The sequence below is a fragment of the Gobius niger genome (assembly GCF_951799975.1).
Source record: "Gobius niger genome assembly, chromosome: 11".
NCBI lineage: Eukaryota > Metazoa > Chordata > Actinopteri > Gobiiformes > Gobiidae > Gobius > Gobius niger.
In genome coordinates this window covers 11,513,703-11,534,138 of record NC_136862.1, presented here as the reverse complement: position 1 = coordinate 11,534,138, position 20,436 = coordinate 11,513,703, and the positions used below count along the sequence as shown (strand labels likewise).

Genomic DNA, 20,436 nt, shown 5'->3' with positions numbered 1-20,436 from the left:
TAAGCTGTTCGAGTTACCCCGGTGTTTTATTACCCTTTTCTTTTGACTGTTGTTTGACCAAGTCTGAAGTGGGGCACAAGGAGCTTAATTGTTCAAATTTACACCGACCCGAAGTGGCCTGAAAAAGCGGCTCCTGTTTCCCGTGAAGATAAAACACTGATAGCCTCGCGCTCCAGCACTGGCCGATGTCAAGCCTGAATTGTCCCGCGGGGGCGCACAATGGACATTCAACTGCGCTGAAGGTATCACTGAAACGCTGATAAAACTATATTCTCCCAGGATACTTTGGGCCTATTATAACAAACAAACAAAAAAAATCACTAGAGACAAGCGTACAACAAAAAAGGGATCTAGTTTGCGAGTTGAATTCACGTTTTAAACAGGAATAGTCCATTTTTAAGTCAATCAACATTGTGCTAAAGATTTCTGCTGTGAAATAGTTGTCACACATTGGCTTTGAAGCTCGCATCTCGCAGCTCCATTGTGCGTAAAAGCACCAAAAAAAAAAAGAAAGAAAGAAGTTTGCCCCTTACCTTCCCCGTCGTTCTTTCACAGTGGAATAAATGCGCGCAGGGGTCAATGAAACGTGAGCGGAGTGAGTATCCTTTCAGGGTGTTGTCTGTTTCGGTATCAGCCAGACGCGCGAGTAAAATCCAGCGTGGGGAGGTAGAGTACGTCCGCACAGGTACGCATGGTGCGCGTTTCCAAGAGAGAGGCAGAGACTGGAGGGACTGAGCGCGCGTCAGGGGCAGGAGCGGACCAGAGTGAGAGTGAGCCCCGGTGGGGGTGAGAGTGCGCTAAAGTAGCCCTGTGCCGCTTTGATCTCACTGCTGATGTCAGAGCGGCATTAGCATAAGAAAGACGCGGCTCAGGAATAGCCCCTTCATATTTCAACAGGCAGCCTCCCGTGAGCTGGAGCTGTCTGCTGGAGGTATTTGTTTTCTTTTTAATTAAATATGGCAATCAAACCCGAAAAATGTTGTATAACTGGAAATAATAATAATTGTTATGAAGCAACATTTGATACAGATTTATTTGTATTGTGTTAGTTTCCCCGCACAGACTACTTTTTTGACTTCATACGGATAATGATATAATGATAGTAAAATTGTAATGTCTAGATTTACAATATAGTTTTTTTTAGTTTTTTTTTTAGTTTATTTGAGCAATTTCAAGTTCCAAGTTGTTACAAAAGAAAAGAAACACAATAATGCCCAAAAGGGAGTAGGCTGAAGCAAACAATGCTTATTTATGCCTACCCCTTTAAACGTATTTACAAACTTTACAGCTGCCGTTCTTTCACATTCCGGTTTGTTCTCTGAGACCAGCTCATTATGGTACAATTAACATATACATTACCATAATCAACACATGGATTAGGATATAGATACATAACCATAATCAAACATAGGAAATAAGTTTACATAGTCTTTGGTACAGAATAGGAAATAACATAGGAAATAAGTTTACATAGTCTTTGGTACAGAATAGGAAATAACATAGGAAATAAGTTTACATAGTCTTTGGTACAGAATCAGGTTTGGAATACGGTCTTACAGTGCATTCTTAAATATGGAATGGTGACAGGTTATTGCTGCCGTCTGATGCTGCCCCATATAGAACCTATATGGGGGTATATATTTATATTAAAAAAACATTTCAGATTTTGTTTTCGTTTCTCTTCATCTGATTTCATACCACACTGTTTTCACTTGCGCTTGATAATGTTTCTGAATATTTTATGAAAGCTGTGGCGGTTCTTCTCGACTGATGCTGTGAGGCCCAAAGGTGGAGCGCCGGATCATTGTCAGTGTGGGACTTTGCCTAAGTGTTGTTTTTTTAATAGACAGACACATGATCAATGAATCTTGAGAAATACCGTGTTTTGATGTGAAAGCTACCAAAACAGGGCCAAACCGCAGATTGATTTTAGTTTAAATTTATACTTGAGTTTTATGTGTTGAAGGTGCGTTCCAAAGCTTTGAGACCCACTGCTGTAAGTGATATGTGGCGGATGCAGCTGTGGGAAAGTCATGCAGCCACCTCCAGCGCTCAGACAAAACCGAGGGAGAAGTGTCCAGACCTTGACCTTGCCGCTGGGACAGTCAGCGCGGCTGCTCCTCTGGGATTCTGCAGATCAGGTGTTGTCAAACGTCTCGGGAAGCAGACACTTGTACAGACCACAACAAACCGCTGGCCCTGAAAACGCCAGGATCTTGTGTCGCGGCGAGTCTTCCTAACAGCGCCCGCTCCGAGCTGTACATCCAGACCAAAGCCTTTTATGTGTGTTTCTTATTTGCAGAGGCCTGTGATCCTGATTCCAGGGAGACTGCGCGTTTTACATGGCGGTCATCTGTGAATGGGCTCCGGCCAGCGCGTGTGTGTGGGTGTCGAGATGACTGTCTCTGACCTGAACTTACACTCAGGCTCGCCATTCCTGCCTTTGGTCTGCACATCTCACCCTCTGAACCAGCGCCAGCAGCGGTGAGCGAAACACTGACGTTCATCATGAAGAAATCAGTCATGTTTTGTGCAGCGAAAGAAACCACTGTTTGATAAATGATGACATTAAAGTAGTTGCAGGCAGCTTTTCTATAGATAAAGTTACATTACATTGTCTTCTCACAATGGAACACTTTTTTATAAAGGATTATCATGACAGAAATGCAACAACAAGATTTATGTCTCACAAAACTAAGTCCAAGTTTATGAAAGACACTGAACTCTAATATGTAGGCATATTTCATTTGATATGCACTCAGGGTTTGAGAGTAATATCATTTCCATTCTCTGTATGTTTCATGTGGATGAACTGACAATAAAGCTGAATCTTTAATCTTTGATTTCACTTATATATTTTCCCTTCATTACTACATAAGTGCAAGTTAAAGCTGTATCTGTGCTTTAAATAGATATATATTTCTCTTTAATAAGCCTATATAATCTCTCTTTAAGCCTTTTTTTTAACATTGCCATGCTGGTATAGGCATATGTAGATTACAAAAATGTAAAGATTAAAACCTGTAAAAGATTAAAACGGTGCTTTAAAGTGGTGTCAAAGAGGAAAGATTACTACGACTGAAGTGTTAAGCTATTGTTGTCTGAATCTCTGGAGGATCAGGCCAGTCATGAATGTGAAGGCTCTCCGGGGGGAGGAAGACGCTCTCAGCTTTCACCCGGGACGATCACAGCTTCAATGGGTGCACAGTTACTATTATGCAGCTGGAAATTACTCCCATGCCTCGGTCAAGAAGCAAAACCAAATTTAAGTCCCTAATCTTAGGCTGACTTTGTTTAGCTCTAATTGAACTCTAATTTAATCTTCAGTCAGATTACCTTTGAGATAAAACCGCTTAAAGACAGCGTGACAAGATGATAAAAGTTCAGCTCTCTACAAAGGTATATGCGCGTGCTTTAGTCAGATGCCCTGTAATGTCTGTTCCCTATTATAGATTTGATCCATATAAAATCGTCTAATCAAAATCAGAAGCAGCACATTGATTAATAGCCTTCATATATACAGCAAAGGGAATTTTCAGATGGGAACAATCTGCCATCCCTTCTCTGAGCAACAGGGGGCCCTTTTATAAAAGATGATCGACTCTATAGCGTTATGTATCGTAAACACTGCTCCTGCTGTGTGCATTTAGGCCTACAGAGAGAGAGAACGGGACGGCCTGACCCCGGCCATGTGAAAATCCCATCACCCTCTCATGTCCCTCTCCGCGGGGACGGCCTCTCGCAACAACAAGCTCCAATCCAGGCCTCAGCTAAACGAGACTCGCGTCTTTGTGTGTACCATTTGTTTATGGCCTCTGTCTCCTTTGTGCTTTGAGGACGCGGGCGTTTTAAGAGACAGATGGGGGGCACTTCTGAACACATCTTTTGGCGTCTCCGAGGATGGCTCCGTCTCCGAACCGGCAGCGACAGATCTGGCACCGGTGGGAAGGTGATGTCTGTTCTGTGCAGTCGCTACATTATACATCAAAGAGGGTTGATTCTCAATACTTCTTTTCATTGTTTGAGTCAGTCCAGCTTTTAAATATTTTTCTTTTTTTCCCCCCTCCGATGATTCAAATCTTAACAATTTTGACTTTTCTCCCTGTCCATCCAGTGTTTCATCTTTAGATCTGACTCACATTAGTCCTGTCATATGTGAGAGAAAAAGTCGTAAAACTATTGAGGGAATAAACCGAGCGCCCTGCCATAACCGAGCGCATTTTCTCCAGTTCGGCTTTACCCAAATCAGTAAGCTTCTCCACTACACTCTCCATTACAGCCTATGGCACCACATTTGAAAGCTAACACCTACAAAACTGCTTGCAACTTTTTTTATCGCGTTGTCACCCCTTTGTTGTCACATTTTTGGCGCTTTTTTAATGTGTTTTCATCTCTTTTTTTGGCACTGTTTTGGTCACGTTTTCAAATGTATTTATTTTTTCATGTTTTTGACGTTTTTTGTTACTTTTTGTTGTGTTTTTGTCCCTCTTTTTTGGGGTTTTCACCCTTGTTTTTGTCGATATATTGATGCTTTTTTCAAGAAGCTTTTAGATTTGATTTAATGCCAAACTTGATTCAAGTGGGGGTTAAGAGGTTAAACCTTAAAGCAGCATTAAGTAACTTGTTTACCGTAATAAATCCTTTTCATAGTCCCTCTGGGGTAATACAAGTGTTAATGGGATGATTGGGGCGTCTTTCATCTCCCCCTGGAGTCTCTGGCCAGAAAACCACAATTGCAGCTTTCCTGCACCGGGTTGGAGACACCAATACACACTAATGGAATCACAGGCAAAGCCAACTGTGGGCTAGCGCCACTTAAACAGTATTTACAGCGAAGTGTGAGTGAAAATAATCATCTCCACTGTGTAATTGGATGTACAATATCCCTCTCTCCTTTCGTCTTTTCTGTCAGCGTAGTATTTACTCTCACGGACAATTAATGAGTTAAAAAAATGCAACGTGCTACGACACCTGCAGTGGTGCTTATGGCCTCTAGGGACATGAGTTACTTTGTACTGCTTTAAAATTGCATAAAACCTCGGGCCGCCCAAGATGATATTATTATAGAAATTAGAATCCAAATACGTGATAAAGTACTCTCAAAATGTGAAGAATATTGTCGATATGTTTTTATTTCCTGGCAAAACACCTTTGGGTTTTCGCTATGAAGAAAATCCGCCAACCACAACACAAACTTGCCTACTCCTGTTGTAGGGCAGGCCTATTACAGGAGTGTTGTTCAGAATAGGGTTTGGTGAGAAAAAACTCACACATTCAATAACTGGTGTAAACATCTGCTCTACAGTATGTTGTATTCACCTATAAGCTCATTTAAAATGTGTTATGCACATTAATAAAATAGTACAATGATTTCATCTTTAAACCACATAGGGGTCATTTACCAAACATTAAGTAGTAGTAATAAAAGTTACTTTTATGAATCAGATTTCTAATACACATGATTTCAAATGTTAACCTCTTACCCCCCACTTTAACCGAGCACATTTTCTCCAGTTCAGATTTACCCAAATCTAAAAGCTTCTCGACTGGAGAGTCAGTGTAACACCTCATTTGAAAGCAAAGGCCGACAAAACTGAGTGTAACTTTTTTGTTGCATATTTGAAGCTTTTGTCTCTTTTTTTGTCATGTTTTTGTTGTTTTTTTTGGTCAAGTTTTTGTTGTTCTTTTGTTGGCTTTTTTTGTCATGTTTTTTTTTTGTCACTTTATTGTCACTCTTTTTGTGGCTTTTAACATTACCTTTTTCATTGCTTTTTCATCATGTTTTTGTTGCTTTTTTGTTGTGTTTTTGTCGCTCTTCTAGATTTGGGTAAAGCAAAACAAAAAACAAAAAAGTGCTCTGTTCAGGTGGTTAAGAGGTTAAATCTGGTGCAACATGGCCACAAAAAGTAAATTTTATTTTTCACCTTGCACTCTTTATTTAGCACCTGTCTTGATAAGTAACTACTGAAACGTTAAGGTGACACACTTCTTTAGGGTGCAGCTCTGACAGGGGGATCATTCGGCACATTTTACGCACAGGGATTACAGCTGCAAATTAGTTAATGCGTTGACAATCCACCTCAGCCTCTGCGGCTGCTGCCGTGCGTCCCGGGAGCTGCTGTATTTACTGTCTTGAGCAGCTGGAGGCTTAACCCTGTAATGTTGTCATGTTGTCACTGGAGTCTGTTTCTCTTCAGTTACACTTAGCTTAACATTGAAAACAAAACACAACTCTCTGTTTTCCAGGATGATCCCGTTCCCGGAGACACACGCTCCATCGTTGAAGGTGCAGGCGCCGTCTCCACACACGTCCTTTATCACGTGGCGAATGAGCGCGTATCGAACAGCCTGAAGAGGTGCTGGTGAGGAGCGCGGCGAGAGGTGCTGAGGCCAGGAGGGCGCAGGGGTTGACCATGTGGGTGATATACTTTAAGCCAAGTCCAGGCCAAAGCCGTTCAATCTCTTTGCTCTCTCTCTCTGCTTTCCGTAAACACGAAGATCTGAGAATGATGAATGCAATCAAACCGAGCGTCGGGATTGTTCGTGTCGTGACTTTTTAAACATTACAACAGATAAACGGGGCACATGCAGATGTTTTCTATGAGTTGTTCCCGTTTGTTGTCTCTGTGGTTGGTTGAGGCTTAAAAGAACTGGAGCATCTTGATGTATGATTAAAGCTTCGTTTGACATTGATGATATCCCTATCATTGGCATCATCTTTTTTTTTTTTTTTTTTCTTCAGATTGAAGTTACTGGTTTAGATTGCAGAGTTTTCTGAATATACTTTACTGGCACAAAAATTACATATTATTTTTGTTAGATTTTTTTATTGTGAGAACAGCATTTACTCCCGAACTACAATATCTTCACATTTAGATCTGGTTTTAACCTCTTAAAGTGATAGTCTGTAAGTTTGCAAAGTAAGGAGAGATCGAGTGAAATCTGAAAGTAAAGGCCTTCCTTTACATTCCTGCAAAATGAGTAGCGCAGGAACAGAAATTTCAAAAGTAAACAATCAAGCTCCTCCCCCTCCCTCCTGATTGGACCTGACAGGCCGGTTCACAGAAAAAGCTTGTCTCATTGGTCAAAGTGGTATCCCGCGGATTCTGATTAGTTGCTGAAATCAGCAAAGGGAGGGACTTAAGAAAAAACATTATTATTTAATATTACTTACGTTACCTTAAATTTCAGACCCAGATGGTAAATTATACACAATCTATTACATTTGTGATATATTTAAACTTACAGACTATCACTTTAACCCCCGCCTGAACCAAGCACATTTTCTTCAGTTCGGCTTTACCCAAATCTGAAAGTGCCTAAATTTCGACAAAAGTGAAAAGAAAACGAGGATGAAATCGCAAGGAAAAAAAAGAAAAAAAAGTGACAAAAAAACCTATGAAAAAGTGGCAAAAATCCGATGACAACACGGCACCAACTCAAGGAAAAAGATCAGCTTAGATCAGTTTTGTAGGTCTTAGCTTTCAAATGAGGCGTTACTCTGGTCTGTTGGCTGTAACCTTTTTGATGTGGGTAAAGCTGAATTGGAGAAAATACACTCAGTTATGACGGGGGTTAAGGATTTTTTTGGCTTTATTCAACAGGATAACAGAGTGAGGTGTGGGGAGAGACATTCACCAAATTGCCGGAGCCGCAACCTGAACCCTCTCTGCTTTTCGGGTAGAACAGTATTCTCCCACATGTGCACGCTGCAAAACATGCTCTAGCAATAAGTGCAATGATCTTGAAGTGAATCTGTCCTTGATTTGAGCAACTAACTTCAAGAAATCTGTCCATGGGGCATGTTTTGATACACTTAAATTAAAGGCACTACACCTGATCAGTGGAACCAGATTTGTTTCGTCCTCCTTAAGTATAGTGTAAACGCAGACATTTGTGGGGAAAACAGTGTGCATTTATTTATAAAACAATTTCATGAACTCAGAGGCTGGTTTTCAAGCATTTTTGTGGAAGTGACCCTGAAAGGTGACTCTGCAAGTTGTTAAACGTGCCTATAAACTTGCCCCGGTGAGGAATTGGGATGCTAGAAATATGTTAGGAAAGTTTGAGTTTGGACCACTACTAACATTTTAATTTAGTGGCTTCCTCTTTCAATCTTTGTAATAATAACAATTTAGCATATAGAGTTTTTGTCTAATTTTGAGTGCCAGGAGTGTAAAACCTTGCCCAAAAGACAGATTTCTTTAAATTAGTTACTCAAATGAGGGACTTCTTCACTTCTTTTTGCAGTGCTGCAGCTTTAACCACTGCACTTTAAGCTGCACAAATATTCAACATTTTATCAGAAACATGAATAAAATTTAGTAAAAACACACATTTAAAAACAGGAGCTGAAACTCCTGGTTGCAAAGCTAGATATTTTTAGACAACCTCTCCAGAACATATCACTCCAATAGCTCAATACTCATATTGGCATGTACAAATGAAGTGTTTTGAAAGCGCACAATCCACAAGCTGAAATGGTAATAATTCAAACCAAGGGTTGTACTTGTAGTTTCTGAATTCGGGTCCGCATTGCCAATTTTCCCTGAAAGAAAACCTTGAAATAAAATCCACTTAAGCCCTCTGTCTTCCCCTCCAGAGGATAGTTAAATCCTCGCTGTGTATGGACATGATTACCGAGTGCTACGGGTCTTACATCAGTGCACAACCTTGACTTCCAGCAGGAAACCCAGTGCACGGGTCAATTATGGCAATACCTTGTTTTGCTTTCGGGAATGGGAGGAGGGGATGCGATTTCAACTGTAAAACCTGCATCTCCAGGATCAAAAGTGTAAATAAATAAAAGACACATTGTAGAAGTATTGTTACATGTGGCCAGTGGTGCAGGCGGGGGCACCCAGGCCGAAGCTGGAGGTTTCTGCCACGGCGAGGCTTTGGTAACTGACCTATAGTGTCGGCCTACAGCACCGGTCAAAAGTTTGGAAACACTTATATGTATTAGCTTTCCATTTTCAACTCTATTTTAAAGAATCTATTTCACCTTTTTTGTTTTAAATGTATTTCCTTCCTTGTTTATACATAAATGAAAGCCTTAAGTGAGAATCTACAATGTAAATAGTCTTGAAATAGAACAAAGAGCAATACATATGACAAATACTGTAGATTAGGCTCAACAATTAGTTGCAACTGCTGCTAAAGCTTTGAAAATTAGATGAAATTAGTGGATATAATCAGACTGGGATGAAGTCTTGGTTTGTCATTTAAACATCAAACCAAATTATAAAAGTTTCTTTATTATTTTGTACATTGTACATTTATCAAGGCGCTTTTTTTTCTTCTTTTTAGGACAACTGTTTTATGGTAAATGATTGAGCACTTAGATGAGCTGCTATCACTTTATTTCACCTTATCATTTTATATACCTATGGATGTAAATACCATCCTGCTCTTGTTCTGTCAATTTTCATCTTACCATATTTTACCTTTTATTATTTATATCTTATGCAAGTGCCCTATAGCCTTTAGAGTTTTATAGCTTTTTTTTTTTAATCTAGATTCCGTGTTATGTTTTATGTTGCACGCCAACACTGAGAAGAAAACCTAGTTTGTGAACCAGTTCTCAAACCATGGCAATAAAAAACTATTCTGATTATGCTGCCCCCACCTGAACGAAGTCTGTGAGGGATATTAGTCTGATGTTTTACAAATGATTTCAATATTTTAATGACTTTGCAAATGAATGGTATTTAATATACCATTCTAAAACTGCAAACATCTAACAATACTCCTGAAAAGTCTACAGGCCACTTCAGTTTTAGGCCAAACTTGGTCAAAGTGCACCATCTTGTGTCAACTCAATATACTGAACCCATCAAATTAGAAAATCTTTTTAAGCATTTTATTATTTTTTGACAAATATATATGAAGCTTTTCCTACATAGGAAACATAATTTTAAAGACACGTTTACAGCAAATTTATTCCTGCAAAGAGGGGGAAACATAAAACGTGAGGACTCAATAGTTCATGATAGTGAGTTACTTAAAGTTGAACTGTTCTTGGTCATGGCAAAAATAAAAATGAGTTTTAAATGCCAATGGGGCATTTTAATATTGTATAAGAATACAATGGGTGTCTGCATCAAGGCACAGAAGCATTGACAATTGTCAGTGGAGCAGTTTTTTGCCAAGACATTGGTCCCAATGGACAGTACCAACTGTACAAATTACAGAATATGAACAAAAACATAGGATAAGGATTTTGTCTTATAATAAAATGAAAAAACAAAACAAAACAGAAAACTTATAAGATCATGTACACGGCTCAGAACTTCACAAATCTGGATGTTCTGGATAAAATTGGTGCCAATTTGAGATGACATCTTATATTTATTGAACTCTGCAAATGCAACGGAAGACCAGTCTATTCCAGAGGATGGAGCTCACTAAGCAGCCTTTTCTCCTGCTGAACAAACTCCTGTAGGCTTCTTTTTCCCTGTCTGAAGTGGCTCTCCCTTCGCGAAAATGGCAGAATGACCTGCAGTCTGAGGAGAGTCTCGATGTTAACAAAGCTCCTGATCTGGGACGTCTTGAGAGCATCGAGCACAGTAGTTGGGAGATAACCTGCCAAAGGATCCAACCACTTGTCCTTCCATAGCTTCATCTCAGTGTAGAGGGAGACCTCATCTGGCAAGTCTGCTTTGTACAGACTGCTAACAAGACCACTGAGAATGCTGGTTTCTACTTTGGACATTGCATAAGGCACGATCTCCAGACACTTTAGCGTATCGGTGACCTTTTCTGTGAAGAGGCCCTCAACTTCTGATATTGAATGCCCGACAGCTTTTGTGCTAACTGACTCTTTGTAAAACTCACTTAGCGGCTCCAAAAGGGCAGCATGCAACATGGGAACATGAAGTTTGGAAGCCAATGCAACAGCTTCATCAAACCAGGCCTTGTGATGGGTGTCTATATCTGACAACAGCTGTCCAAGCTGAACTTTAACATCAGGCAAACTGTTCACCGACATCAACACATCTAATGGCTTCCCCAGCAGCCCCTCACTCAGCTTTTCAGTTACTTTCAAGACATTTTTCTGCACCACTGTCACCAAGATAAAGTCAAAGCTTCTGATTTCTGTGAAGAACTGCAATGCCCGCTGCTGATCGGATGTACCTTGACCTTTTACTTCATTCAAGCATAGCACGACCGCCTCTAAAATCTCCACTATCACCTGATGCACTACGTGACTCTTGTCCCAGTTTTTGACAAGTTTGTCTCTCAGCTCATTGCCCTTTCCTTCATCAGTGCGAAACACATGCAAGATCATGTCCTCTAGTCTGTTCTGTCGCTCTACATCCTCTGTAAACCATTGTAGTATCTTCTTTATCAAAAGTGCACCATTGGCTATTTCTGTGACAGGAGAAGATTTTGCCAGCCACACATTAAGGGAGAGCGCCGAGCTGATTGTTCTTATAGCCTTTGGGTACTTTGTAGCAAGAGCTGCACAAACGGCGCTCATCTGAGCACCTACTTCACCAACACTCAACATAGCCTGTCCTCTACAGAACTCCATGTTGAGCCCCCATTTCTCAGATAATGCCGTCTCAATAGTCTCAGTAAGGTTAGGCATGGCTTCAGTGAAGGGAATAAAAGCTAATGTTTCTTCACACTGTGTATCCTCCTTGTTTAGATATCGAATGCACAGAGGGATGTAGAGATGACCCTCAATGTCAACAGCTTGGTCAGTTATAACTGTGAAAAACTGAGAGTCCCATATTTCTTTCAGGATTTGCTCACGTTGTGAAGGGTCATAAAAAGACACCGCCTTCCTTGGTACTTCCATGACCTGTGAGGTCTCTGTGAGCTGCTCTGCAGATGATGTGCCATTTATTTGCTCTACGGCAGGTTTCACTTCTTAAATGAACAAAAAAAACATGTTATTGGAACAAACTGTACTTAAAAGCTACACATTGAACAGCTACACTAGTATTACAGAAATACTTACCATTTTCCAGATGAAGCTTCTGCAATGTGGCCATAACCTTAAATAAAACCACACAATTAAAGTCAAAACATATAATTTTTTCAATTACTTTAGAGTAGGAAAAAAAAAAAAAATACCTTCGAAAGACAGGGTCTGCTCTCCGGGTTGAGCTCCATACATTTCTCAACAACCTCAGGTAATCTCTGCAATGCTGTGGCATGAGAGCGGAGCATCATGTGATCTGGTTTACTGCCTTTGCAGACTGTGTTTTTGAAGACATCTCTGATTGAGTTCAGTGTCGTCTTCATCAAGTCAAACTCCATACTGACACTGGGCAGGACTGCCACTTGCCTGAGCAGGAGGGTCACAGTGGGATGGTTTTTGGACTCTACATGGGCCAATGTTTCGGCGATAGATGTTGGAGGAGCAACATCTTGATACTTCTCTCTCCACACAGCTGACCAGGCATTGATCTCCTGTTCTGCCGCCTCAGGCTCTGGCAGCTCTTTGAGGAACAGGCTGAAGGGTTTGTCTGTGGACTCTGTCAGAATGGGTTGCGGGCTACAGGAGGGCAGCAAAGATAAGGCTGACAGGGCCTTTAAGTGGCTTTCGGCAAAGCTGTATTTCATTTCATCAATCAGACTGGTAAGGAGGGGAATACTCAGACTCTCTCTGTAATAAATTTCAGGAGATTCAAAGTTGTTAACCTCCTCAGAGAAGCAAACTTGTTCAGGAGCAATCCTAGTTGCCAACTGAAATGCCTGCTCAAACCAACTGCCGTGCACTGTGGTTATGTTTGCCAGTGTGTTGCTGAGAGTTTCTATAATAGAGGGGATTTTTTCTACCTCACAAAGAATATCAGCCGGATTCCCACAGCGAAAGACAGTGCTGCAGTTGCGTAGAGGAGCACAAGCATTTTTCATAATTACTAGGCAAATGATAAAATCCACATTTCTCAGTGCTGAAAAGAACACTTGCGCATGCAGGGATTTGGCACCAGCGGCACTAGAACTAACAGCATCTAGACAACTGAGGATACCCTCTAAAGTATCTACAAGAACATCAAAGAAGTCCTCTCTTTTTCTCCACCTCGAGTAACATGTTTCTGGACTTTCCTCTAAAGCCTCCCTGGGCATGTTGAGCAGCCCATCCACTGCCTGTGCTAACTGTTTTTCCAGACTGGGGTTTTCATCAAAAAACAGCAAGAGGTCTTCAGCAACATTGAGAGTTCTCACTACCGAGGGACAAGGCACACTTTGCACCAGCCAGTGAGCGAGGCCACAAGACTCACTAGGCGTGACTACAGCAAGTGGATAGTTTTGGAGAAAATCAAGTGACATTTTCTTGAGGCTCTTGAAGCCTGCGCCTAGGTTCATTAACGCCTGCCCGCGGCACTGCGCCATGTTTAGTCCCCACTCATCACACAGAACATCTGCGAGGATGTGTGCCTGTGCATCAGCGCTGGAGTTTTCATTAAACTGCAAAAATCCTATCAATTCTACTTTTGGCACAGATTCTCCCACATACCTAACAAACACAGGTAGGTACACCTTATCACCGATTTTGACCGGCTTGTCTGTAATGAGTGAGAAGAATGGTGAGTCCTGGATTTCTTTAAGTATAAAATCTCTGACACCTTGAATAACAAGTGTCCCCATTTGGTCCTCACCAATGTTACACTTGTTCTCACTTTCAAACCAGTGGCACATGGACAGCTCCTGAAACATAAGCTCACGATTCTCTTCAGAAAGGTCAGACAGACTACAGTTCTTTTTCCCTAAAGCTGCAGCTAATTTGAACACTATTGTAAGACTCTGACAGTTGTCTCCAGTGTGACCATTTTCATCTGCAGGTTTCATCTCTTGGTCTTCTGTCATGAGAGCAGGCTGATCATGTTTAGGTTCTTTTTGTTCCATTTTGGAAGTTTCAACTAAAATGCAACAAAAACAAGGTTTTAAAAGAAACTGTAGAAAAGTTGCCATTTGAACACATCATATTGCCTTACCTTCCATTTTCACTTCAGCGTTTCTGTTGAAAAATTTTGACTCTCTCTCCTGTAAAAAATAAAGCGTTTAAGTACTTCACCAGCACTAAGGAACAATATACACAGTAAAGAAGTGCACTTACCAAACATATGCCTTCTAATGCCTGTGGCGTCGCTTTCAGACACTGGCTGACCATGCGGTCCAGGTCCCGGCGGAAGTCAGATCCCACTTGGAGCAGTGCAAGGATTGTGGATCTGTCCTGTGGTTCTGTATTCCTCAGATAATCCAGAAACCTGTTATGGCGCATCAAAACCCCACAGTCCTCCAGTGCGGTGCTGGGCAGCACTGACATGATCTTCAGCAGCACATTGATGTTGCCAAAGTACTGCATTAGCGGCAAACGCAGAGTCTGGAATAATGAGCCTGGGGTCGTGAGTGAAGCCTTGGTTTTCCATGTCACTCTCCAACAACAAAGCTCCGTAAAGAAGTTATCAGCATCAGGAAGGTCACTGCTGTAAAGAGGAAGCTTGGACTTTAAACTCTCGAACATGTAGCTTTGTGTAACTGAACTTGGGACAAGGGAAAGAAAATTTAGAGCTTCTTTGTGGTCATCTGAAAAATGATCCTTCACTGCATTGATGAGGTTATCAACTAGAGGCACACTCAAACTGTCTTTGTAGAAACCAGCTGGCTTCATCATTCCATCTGTTTGCAGATTGTTTTCAGGCACTTCAGTGTGTCCTCGAAGTCCCTGTGCAATTGCACAGGACTCATCAAACCAGTTTTGATGAAAGAGTTTGATATTCGTCTTGACTCGGTTCAGTGTAGCCACAATACCACCGATGTGGCAGAGTTGGGATGCAGCACTAAAGTGGTCCTTTTGAAGACCAGCACTCAGATCTTTAGTGAAGGATGATGTGTTCTTCAACACAACCATAGCTATGATGAAATCAAAGTCCAAAATCTTTTGCAGAAGTGCCACAGCCTGTTCAGACATGGTCTTCCATCTCTGTTTGTTGCTTTTGATTTTCCCAAGACATTCGACCAAGGGGTCTAGCATCTGCACAAACACCTCATAGGAGTCATGCTTCTTCTGCCACAGTGAACAAAACTTCCCTTGCAACTCCTGAACTTTTTCATAGCTCTCTCTGAGACCATTAGCGATCACATGGTCTAGTTGTTTTTCTAGAGCATCATTGCTGCCAAAAAACATCATCACTTCTTCAAAAGTCTCCAGAGCTCTTGTAATTGCTTGCACTGGGATGGATTTGGACCACCACGTGTTGAAAGAATATGAAGAACAATGAGTGCTTATTGCAAGTGGATACTGTTCTTGTATTTTACAAGCAAACGCTTTTAACTTGTAAGAGACGTCGCCTGAGCCCAGGTAGGCCTGACCTCTGCAGTTTTTTAAGTCAAGATGCCACTCTTTTGTTACAATTTCAAATAAGCGTTTAACCATAGCTTCACAACTTAGATCTGCATCCAGGAATCCCAACAATTCTAATCGCATGACGTCAAAGCTGTCTACAAATCTAAGAAACAGCGGAAGGTAGTTATTGTCGCCCATTTTAACTACTCTGTCAATGAATAGGGAAAAGAATGAGCTTCCAACTTCCATGAGTATTCCCTCTCTGACAGCGTTCTCACACACAGCGAGAACTTCTTGCATTTCTGATTTTGTGACATATTCCGTCTCTCCGTCTTGAGCAGGAGGGGCCTGAGTGTGGTTTCTGTCTTGGCTGCAGTACGCGGCGACCACTGCAGACTGCAGCGCAGACTTTAGAGCCTCCCTGTCTGTTTCCGCACACTTCAACTCCACAAGTCTATCAGCATCCATTTCCAGGTTAATCATCTGCAGTTCCTCCTCAGTGTCTTTCTCAGCATGGTTTCCATGGTGTTCAACTAAAAGTTAGCAAAACAGCACAGGTTAAAGATATTAAAACGAGAACGACAATCCATTTCAATATTCAAACAAGATGATAAAGCAGTTTATTTTGTATAAATTATAACTTTTTTTTTTTTTAATTAAGCAGACATTACGCAGTTTGACTTATTGTTACAGCTCTAATCACTAAAACAGGTGGCGCGGAAACAGGCGCTGTGTCATGTACAGTACAAAATATTTTTGGTTCATAACTGGTGGGTTGGGGTCGATCTATGTTCAAGAGACTTCCTCATAAAAGGTCTTAAGTAGAACTTTAGTTTTGTTATTACAAAAAAATATTCTAAAAGTAAATTATTCTTGCAAATGAAATCACAAAAATAGGGCGAATAAAGTAATGGATTAGTACAAGTTATATATGAAAAGGTAAATAGAGCTGCTTAATATTTGGGATGGAACGATCCAATCCCAGCTTAGCTTTATCTTTCAGAAAAATCACATTTAGACAATTCTCCAAAAATATTGTTGCATCACTACAAGGCAATAATATGCTCTCCATTTTTGTTGAAAAGCAGCCTCTACCGTCAACCTGGAACCAGCAACTTAACTCTCAGCTCTGAGTGTGTGTATCTTTCTTGTGCATTGCTACTTTTCAAAAATAAAAATATATATTTTCTTGTCGTGTACAAATATGAACATTGAACAACCTTAAATGCTTTAAGTGCAATTAAACTTTTCGAATAATCTACCTGGAGGTTTATCTCTATCTCTTCAAATCTGAGGATGACCTATACACAATATCGGATGTTTCTGAATTTAAGATTTAGTGATGATAAAAAAACTCTGTAATCCTACCTGGTGTACGCTTTTCTTTAGGGTCCTCATCCTAAAAAAAAACACAAACGCAGAAGGAATATTGGAAATTAAAATTTCTTGGTTGAAAAAGCTTATCAATAAGTCTGAAAAATGGCCCACCTTCTGCAGCAGCTGCAGTATGTCCGGATGCTTTTGGACATAGGAGTCCACCATTTTTTCCACATTGAAGTGCACGTCTTGGTTGACATAAATGAAAGCCTTACTACATTGTCTTTGGTCCTCAGGCAGGCTCAGGTAGGCTTGGCACCTCTCCAGCACCATATGGTATTGCCCATACACATCTGCCTCTGCGTTCACACATGGGACTGTGCCCAACACCCTCAGCAGATTCTGCACATTTGGATAGAATCCAATGTCAGGAATCTTAAGTGTGGCAAACACAGTAGTTGGGAGGATTCTGCGCTTGCTGGCATGTCTCCACTTTACTTCCCAACAACCCAGTTCTTCATAGAAGGTATCTGGCCTTGCGAGATTGTTCAGATTAGCATCGGCTACTTTATCTTTGCGAATGCTGAAATTATGGTCAGCCATGTAAGATGGCACCAAGGAGAGCCACCTGAGTATTCGAACCATCTCTATGCTGAAGACTCTTTTCAACTCTAAAACCAGATACTGCAGGATGGGCCGGCTCAGCGTCTCTCGGTACAAATCCTCCAGTGGGGTCTCAGCTGTGTTTCCTTGGTCCATCTCTGGTTTAGTAACTTCAACACTAAGCTTTTTGGCTCTCCCAACAGCATCAGAAAACCATTTTCTATGCAATACTGCGAGCTCTTGTTGGTACTTGCTTAGCAGTTTTAAGGCATTAGAAATCGTGTACTGTAAAGTACTGCTGACGCTGATGAAACCCCTGAGACTGGCATTCAGTATGCTCACACAACAAAGTGTGTTCTTCAGAACAACAAGAGTGATGATGAAATTAAAGTTTTTCAAAACTGGCTTGAGCTTGGCCATTTGCTCAGCGGTGTCTTCATCTACCTTTGAGATAATTTCATTGATGCAGTTAAGGAATGGCTCAAGGATATCCAGCATGGTCAGGAAAGCATCAGTGCCATGTTCCCAGCTGCTACTTAGAATATTCTTGATCCTTTCTACCTCACCTTTTACATGCCCATATGCCATCTGAATTTTCCCCTCGAGTCTCTTGGAAAGCTCTGGTGTTCTCCTGAGTAACGCAGCCACCTCCTCCACAGTGTCGGCAACATTTTGAATAGAGGCAACTGGCATGCAGCGCATGATCCAAATGTTAAAAGCATATGGTTCACTCGGTGAGAGAACGACCTGTGGGAACTCCTGGAGGATTCTACAGGTCAGGTCTCGGATCTTTTGACACATTTTGCCTTTGACTAAATAACTGATTCCTCTGCAGTGCTCCATCCTCAGGCCCCATTTGTTTCTCAACTCTGAGGTAAGAAAGTAGAAAAGATTCTCTGCATCTACATCACAAGGAAAAAAGCCAATCAAGTGCTTCTGCGGAAACCCTGCAACTGTGACAGACCGGATATAAACTGGAACCTGCTCCTTCCCTTCTATGATAGTCACTTCCTGAAGAAGAATGGAAAAGAACCGTGCTAAGTGCAGGCTGTTTTGGATTTCCTCAATCATCAAGTCTTCACCAAATTGCAAGATTTCTTTTTTGTCAATCTTCTCCACACAGACACGATTTAAAGACTGCTGACCTCTTGCACCTCCAATAGCATCATCAGTGGCGTTTGCACCATTTATGCTGAATCCAGTGAGAGCCAAAATTTCCTTAAAATACACTTTTAGTGTGTCTTTTGCTTTACAGATGGCTACATCTTCCGGTGTTTGGGTTTCATCTGGCAGATCAAGTGCTGAACAGTTTTTATCACACTCCTCTGTGATCTCTGCAACATCTGGAGAGAAAGATAATTGGTGTATAGTAACATTAATGCATATACTTTACAAAAAAAAATCATCTTTCAAGACATGTTTTTTTATTTGACTTTTGCTCAAGTCACATACCTTTTGCTTTCTTTATAGACGTGTGGCTGTCTTCAGACTGGAAGCACAAAATGGAAGAATTACTTTAAGAAAAAGTAAAAATTTCCTAAAACGGCATAAATAATTTGCACCTTACCTGATCTCCAGCTCGCTTTCTGTTCACTGATTGATTGTTTGCTGGTACTGTAAGGTCAAATATGGTAGGAACAGCATCTCCTTTTAGTACAGTGTTAGAGTCATCCTAAAAAAAAAAAGATTAATTCTATTTTAGTACCAGGTACATTTAAATAATTCAATAATTTAGGATAAAAAACATTTATGAAAAATGTTGTTATTGTTAGTACAACACAATGTCCTGTTTATTTCCTAATAAAAGATGGTACTGTGAGCTGGGAAAGCTCTTACTCTGCTGTGGATACATGTTTTGATCTGTCTTTAACTATTCTATAATGTACTATTCATTTTACAATTTGTTGGAGAAATTGTTTGGTTTCTTTTTAACCCGAGAGAAAAATAAACTTCAAAAATAAAACTTCAAAAATATCATAATATAATGTATCAGGGTGGACTTGTGATTCATTTCCATGACAGCATTATTCCCAATATTACCTGATGAGAAATCATCGTAGGCTCAAAGTGCTTTGCACAGAGTTTGTAAGTCTTGTGCACGTGCTCTGCGGCTTCTGATTCCAAATCTTGGCGATGGCATTTTGTCAACCACAGTTTACACCTGAAAATACACCAGAATAAGACCCATAAATACACAGGATTCATAAATAAAGATAAATAAGATTCATTTAGCATTTGTAATAACATGGAGTGTCATTTCAAACCGTTAATTTATGGTTTGTAATAAAATTGTTCAGTCTATAAAACCTTTAGGGCACTGTTTATCTCTATACAGACACAGCATTACAGCAGCCATGTAGTTGACAGATTTCCTCAGTAAAAAAACAAACAAGCGAAAGATACCCTGGATTCAATTAAATAAAACTAGAAATAAAGCATCCCCTAATGATAATTTGGCACAGAAACAGCCACACGGACATGTCGCCAATGACCTGAAAGTGAATCTAAATAATGAATGCGCACATTCAGTCGATAGGTGTCGCGCAGCAATGGAAACAACGCTAAAGTTGGCACTTTGTTTAAAGAAACACAATGTACAAACACCAGTGAACACTTGACAGAGAGTGCAAGTCTGCTGAGGTGCAGTGTTCTTAATCCTCAAAACAGAGAGATTGTGAAATCAAATGACTTTTTCAAGTAGTAACACAATATGCGCCATTTTCCACGGAGTTCAAATGGCTACTACCCAACATGCTGTGATGCTAGTGTCGGTGCTAATCGGAAGCTAACGCTCCTCATTTCAGCCAATGTGTTGAATTTTCTACGTTTAGCTCTGAACCAAAAGCACAACACGTACCGTTCAGCGTCCAGTGGGAAATCAAAAAGTGGGGTGTTTTCGCCCTCTCCTTGCTGATAGCCGCAGTTGGCCGCAGCGCAGCGGTCAGTCATTTTGGTTTGCAATGTAGCCAGCTAACAAGTTAGCAAGCCCTGCTGGTGATTGCAAACTAAATAGCCTACAGTACAAAACAAGTAGGGACTCTAAAGAGTCATGCTTTACTCAGAGCCTGCAGTTTGCAAGGTCAGACCGTTCGTTGCCTCAGTTTCTGGAAATCAGGAGAAACTAAAAGTCGTCTAAATCCATGCTTCCAAAGTTGCTATTCGGCGCTAAGACAGTGAACCAAACGCGTGTGATGTATAACCAGGAACTCGGC

The 20,436-nt window shown here is 40.9% G+C and overlaps 1 protein-coding gene across 1 annotated transcript; it reads right to left on the bottom strand.

Moving 5' to 3' along the window:
• Positions 1-9,795: 9,795 nt before the first annotated feature.
• LOC306969967 (uncharacterized protein) lies at positions 9,796-20,415 on the bottom strand. The gene is made up of 11 exons (XM_079565774.1): positions 20,082-20,415; positions 19,265-19,385; positions 18,792-18,896; positions 18,677-18,713; positions 16,793-18,567; positions 16,673-16,703; positions 14,075-15,837; positions 13,953-14,001; positions 12,085-13,877; positions 11,969-12,005; positions 9,796-11,877 (listed from the first exon to the last, which is right to left on the bottom strand). The coding sequence occupies exons 1-11, from the start codon at positions 20,171-20,173 to the stop codon at positions 10,385-10,387; spliced, it is 7,296 nt and encodes a 2,431-aa protein (XP_079421900.1). The 5' UTR covers positions 20,174-20,415; the 3' UTR covers positions 9,796-10,384.
• Between the last annotated feature and the right edge of the window lie 21 nt (positions 20,416-20,436).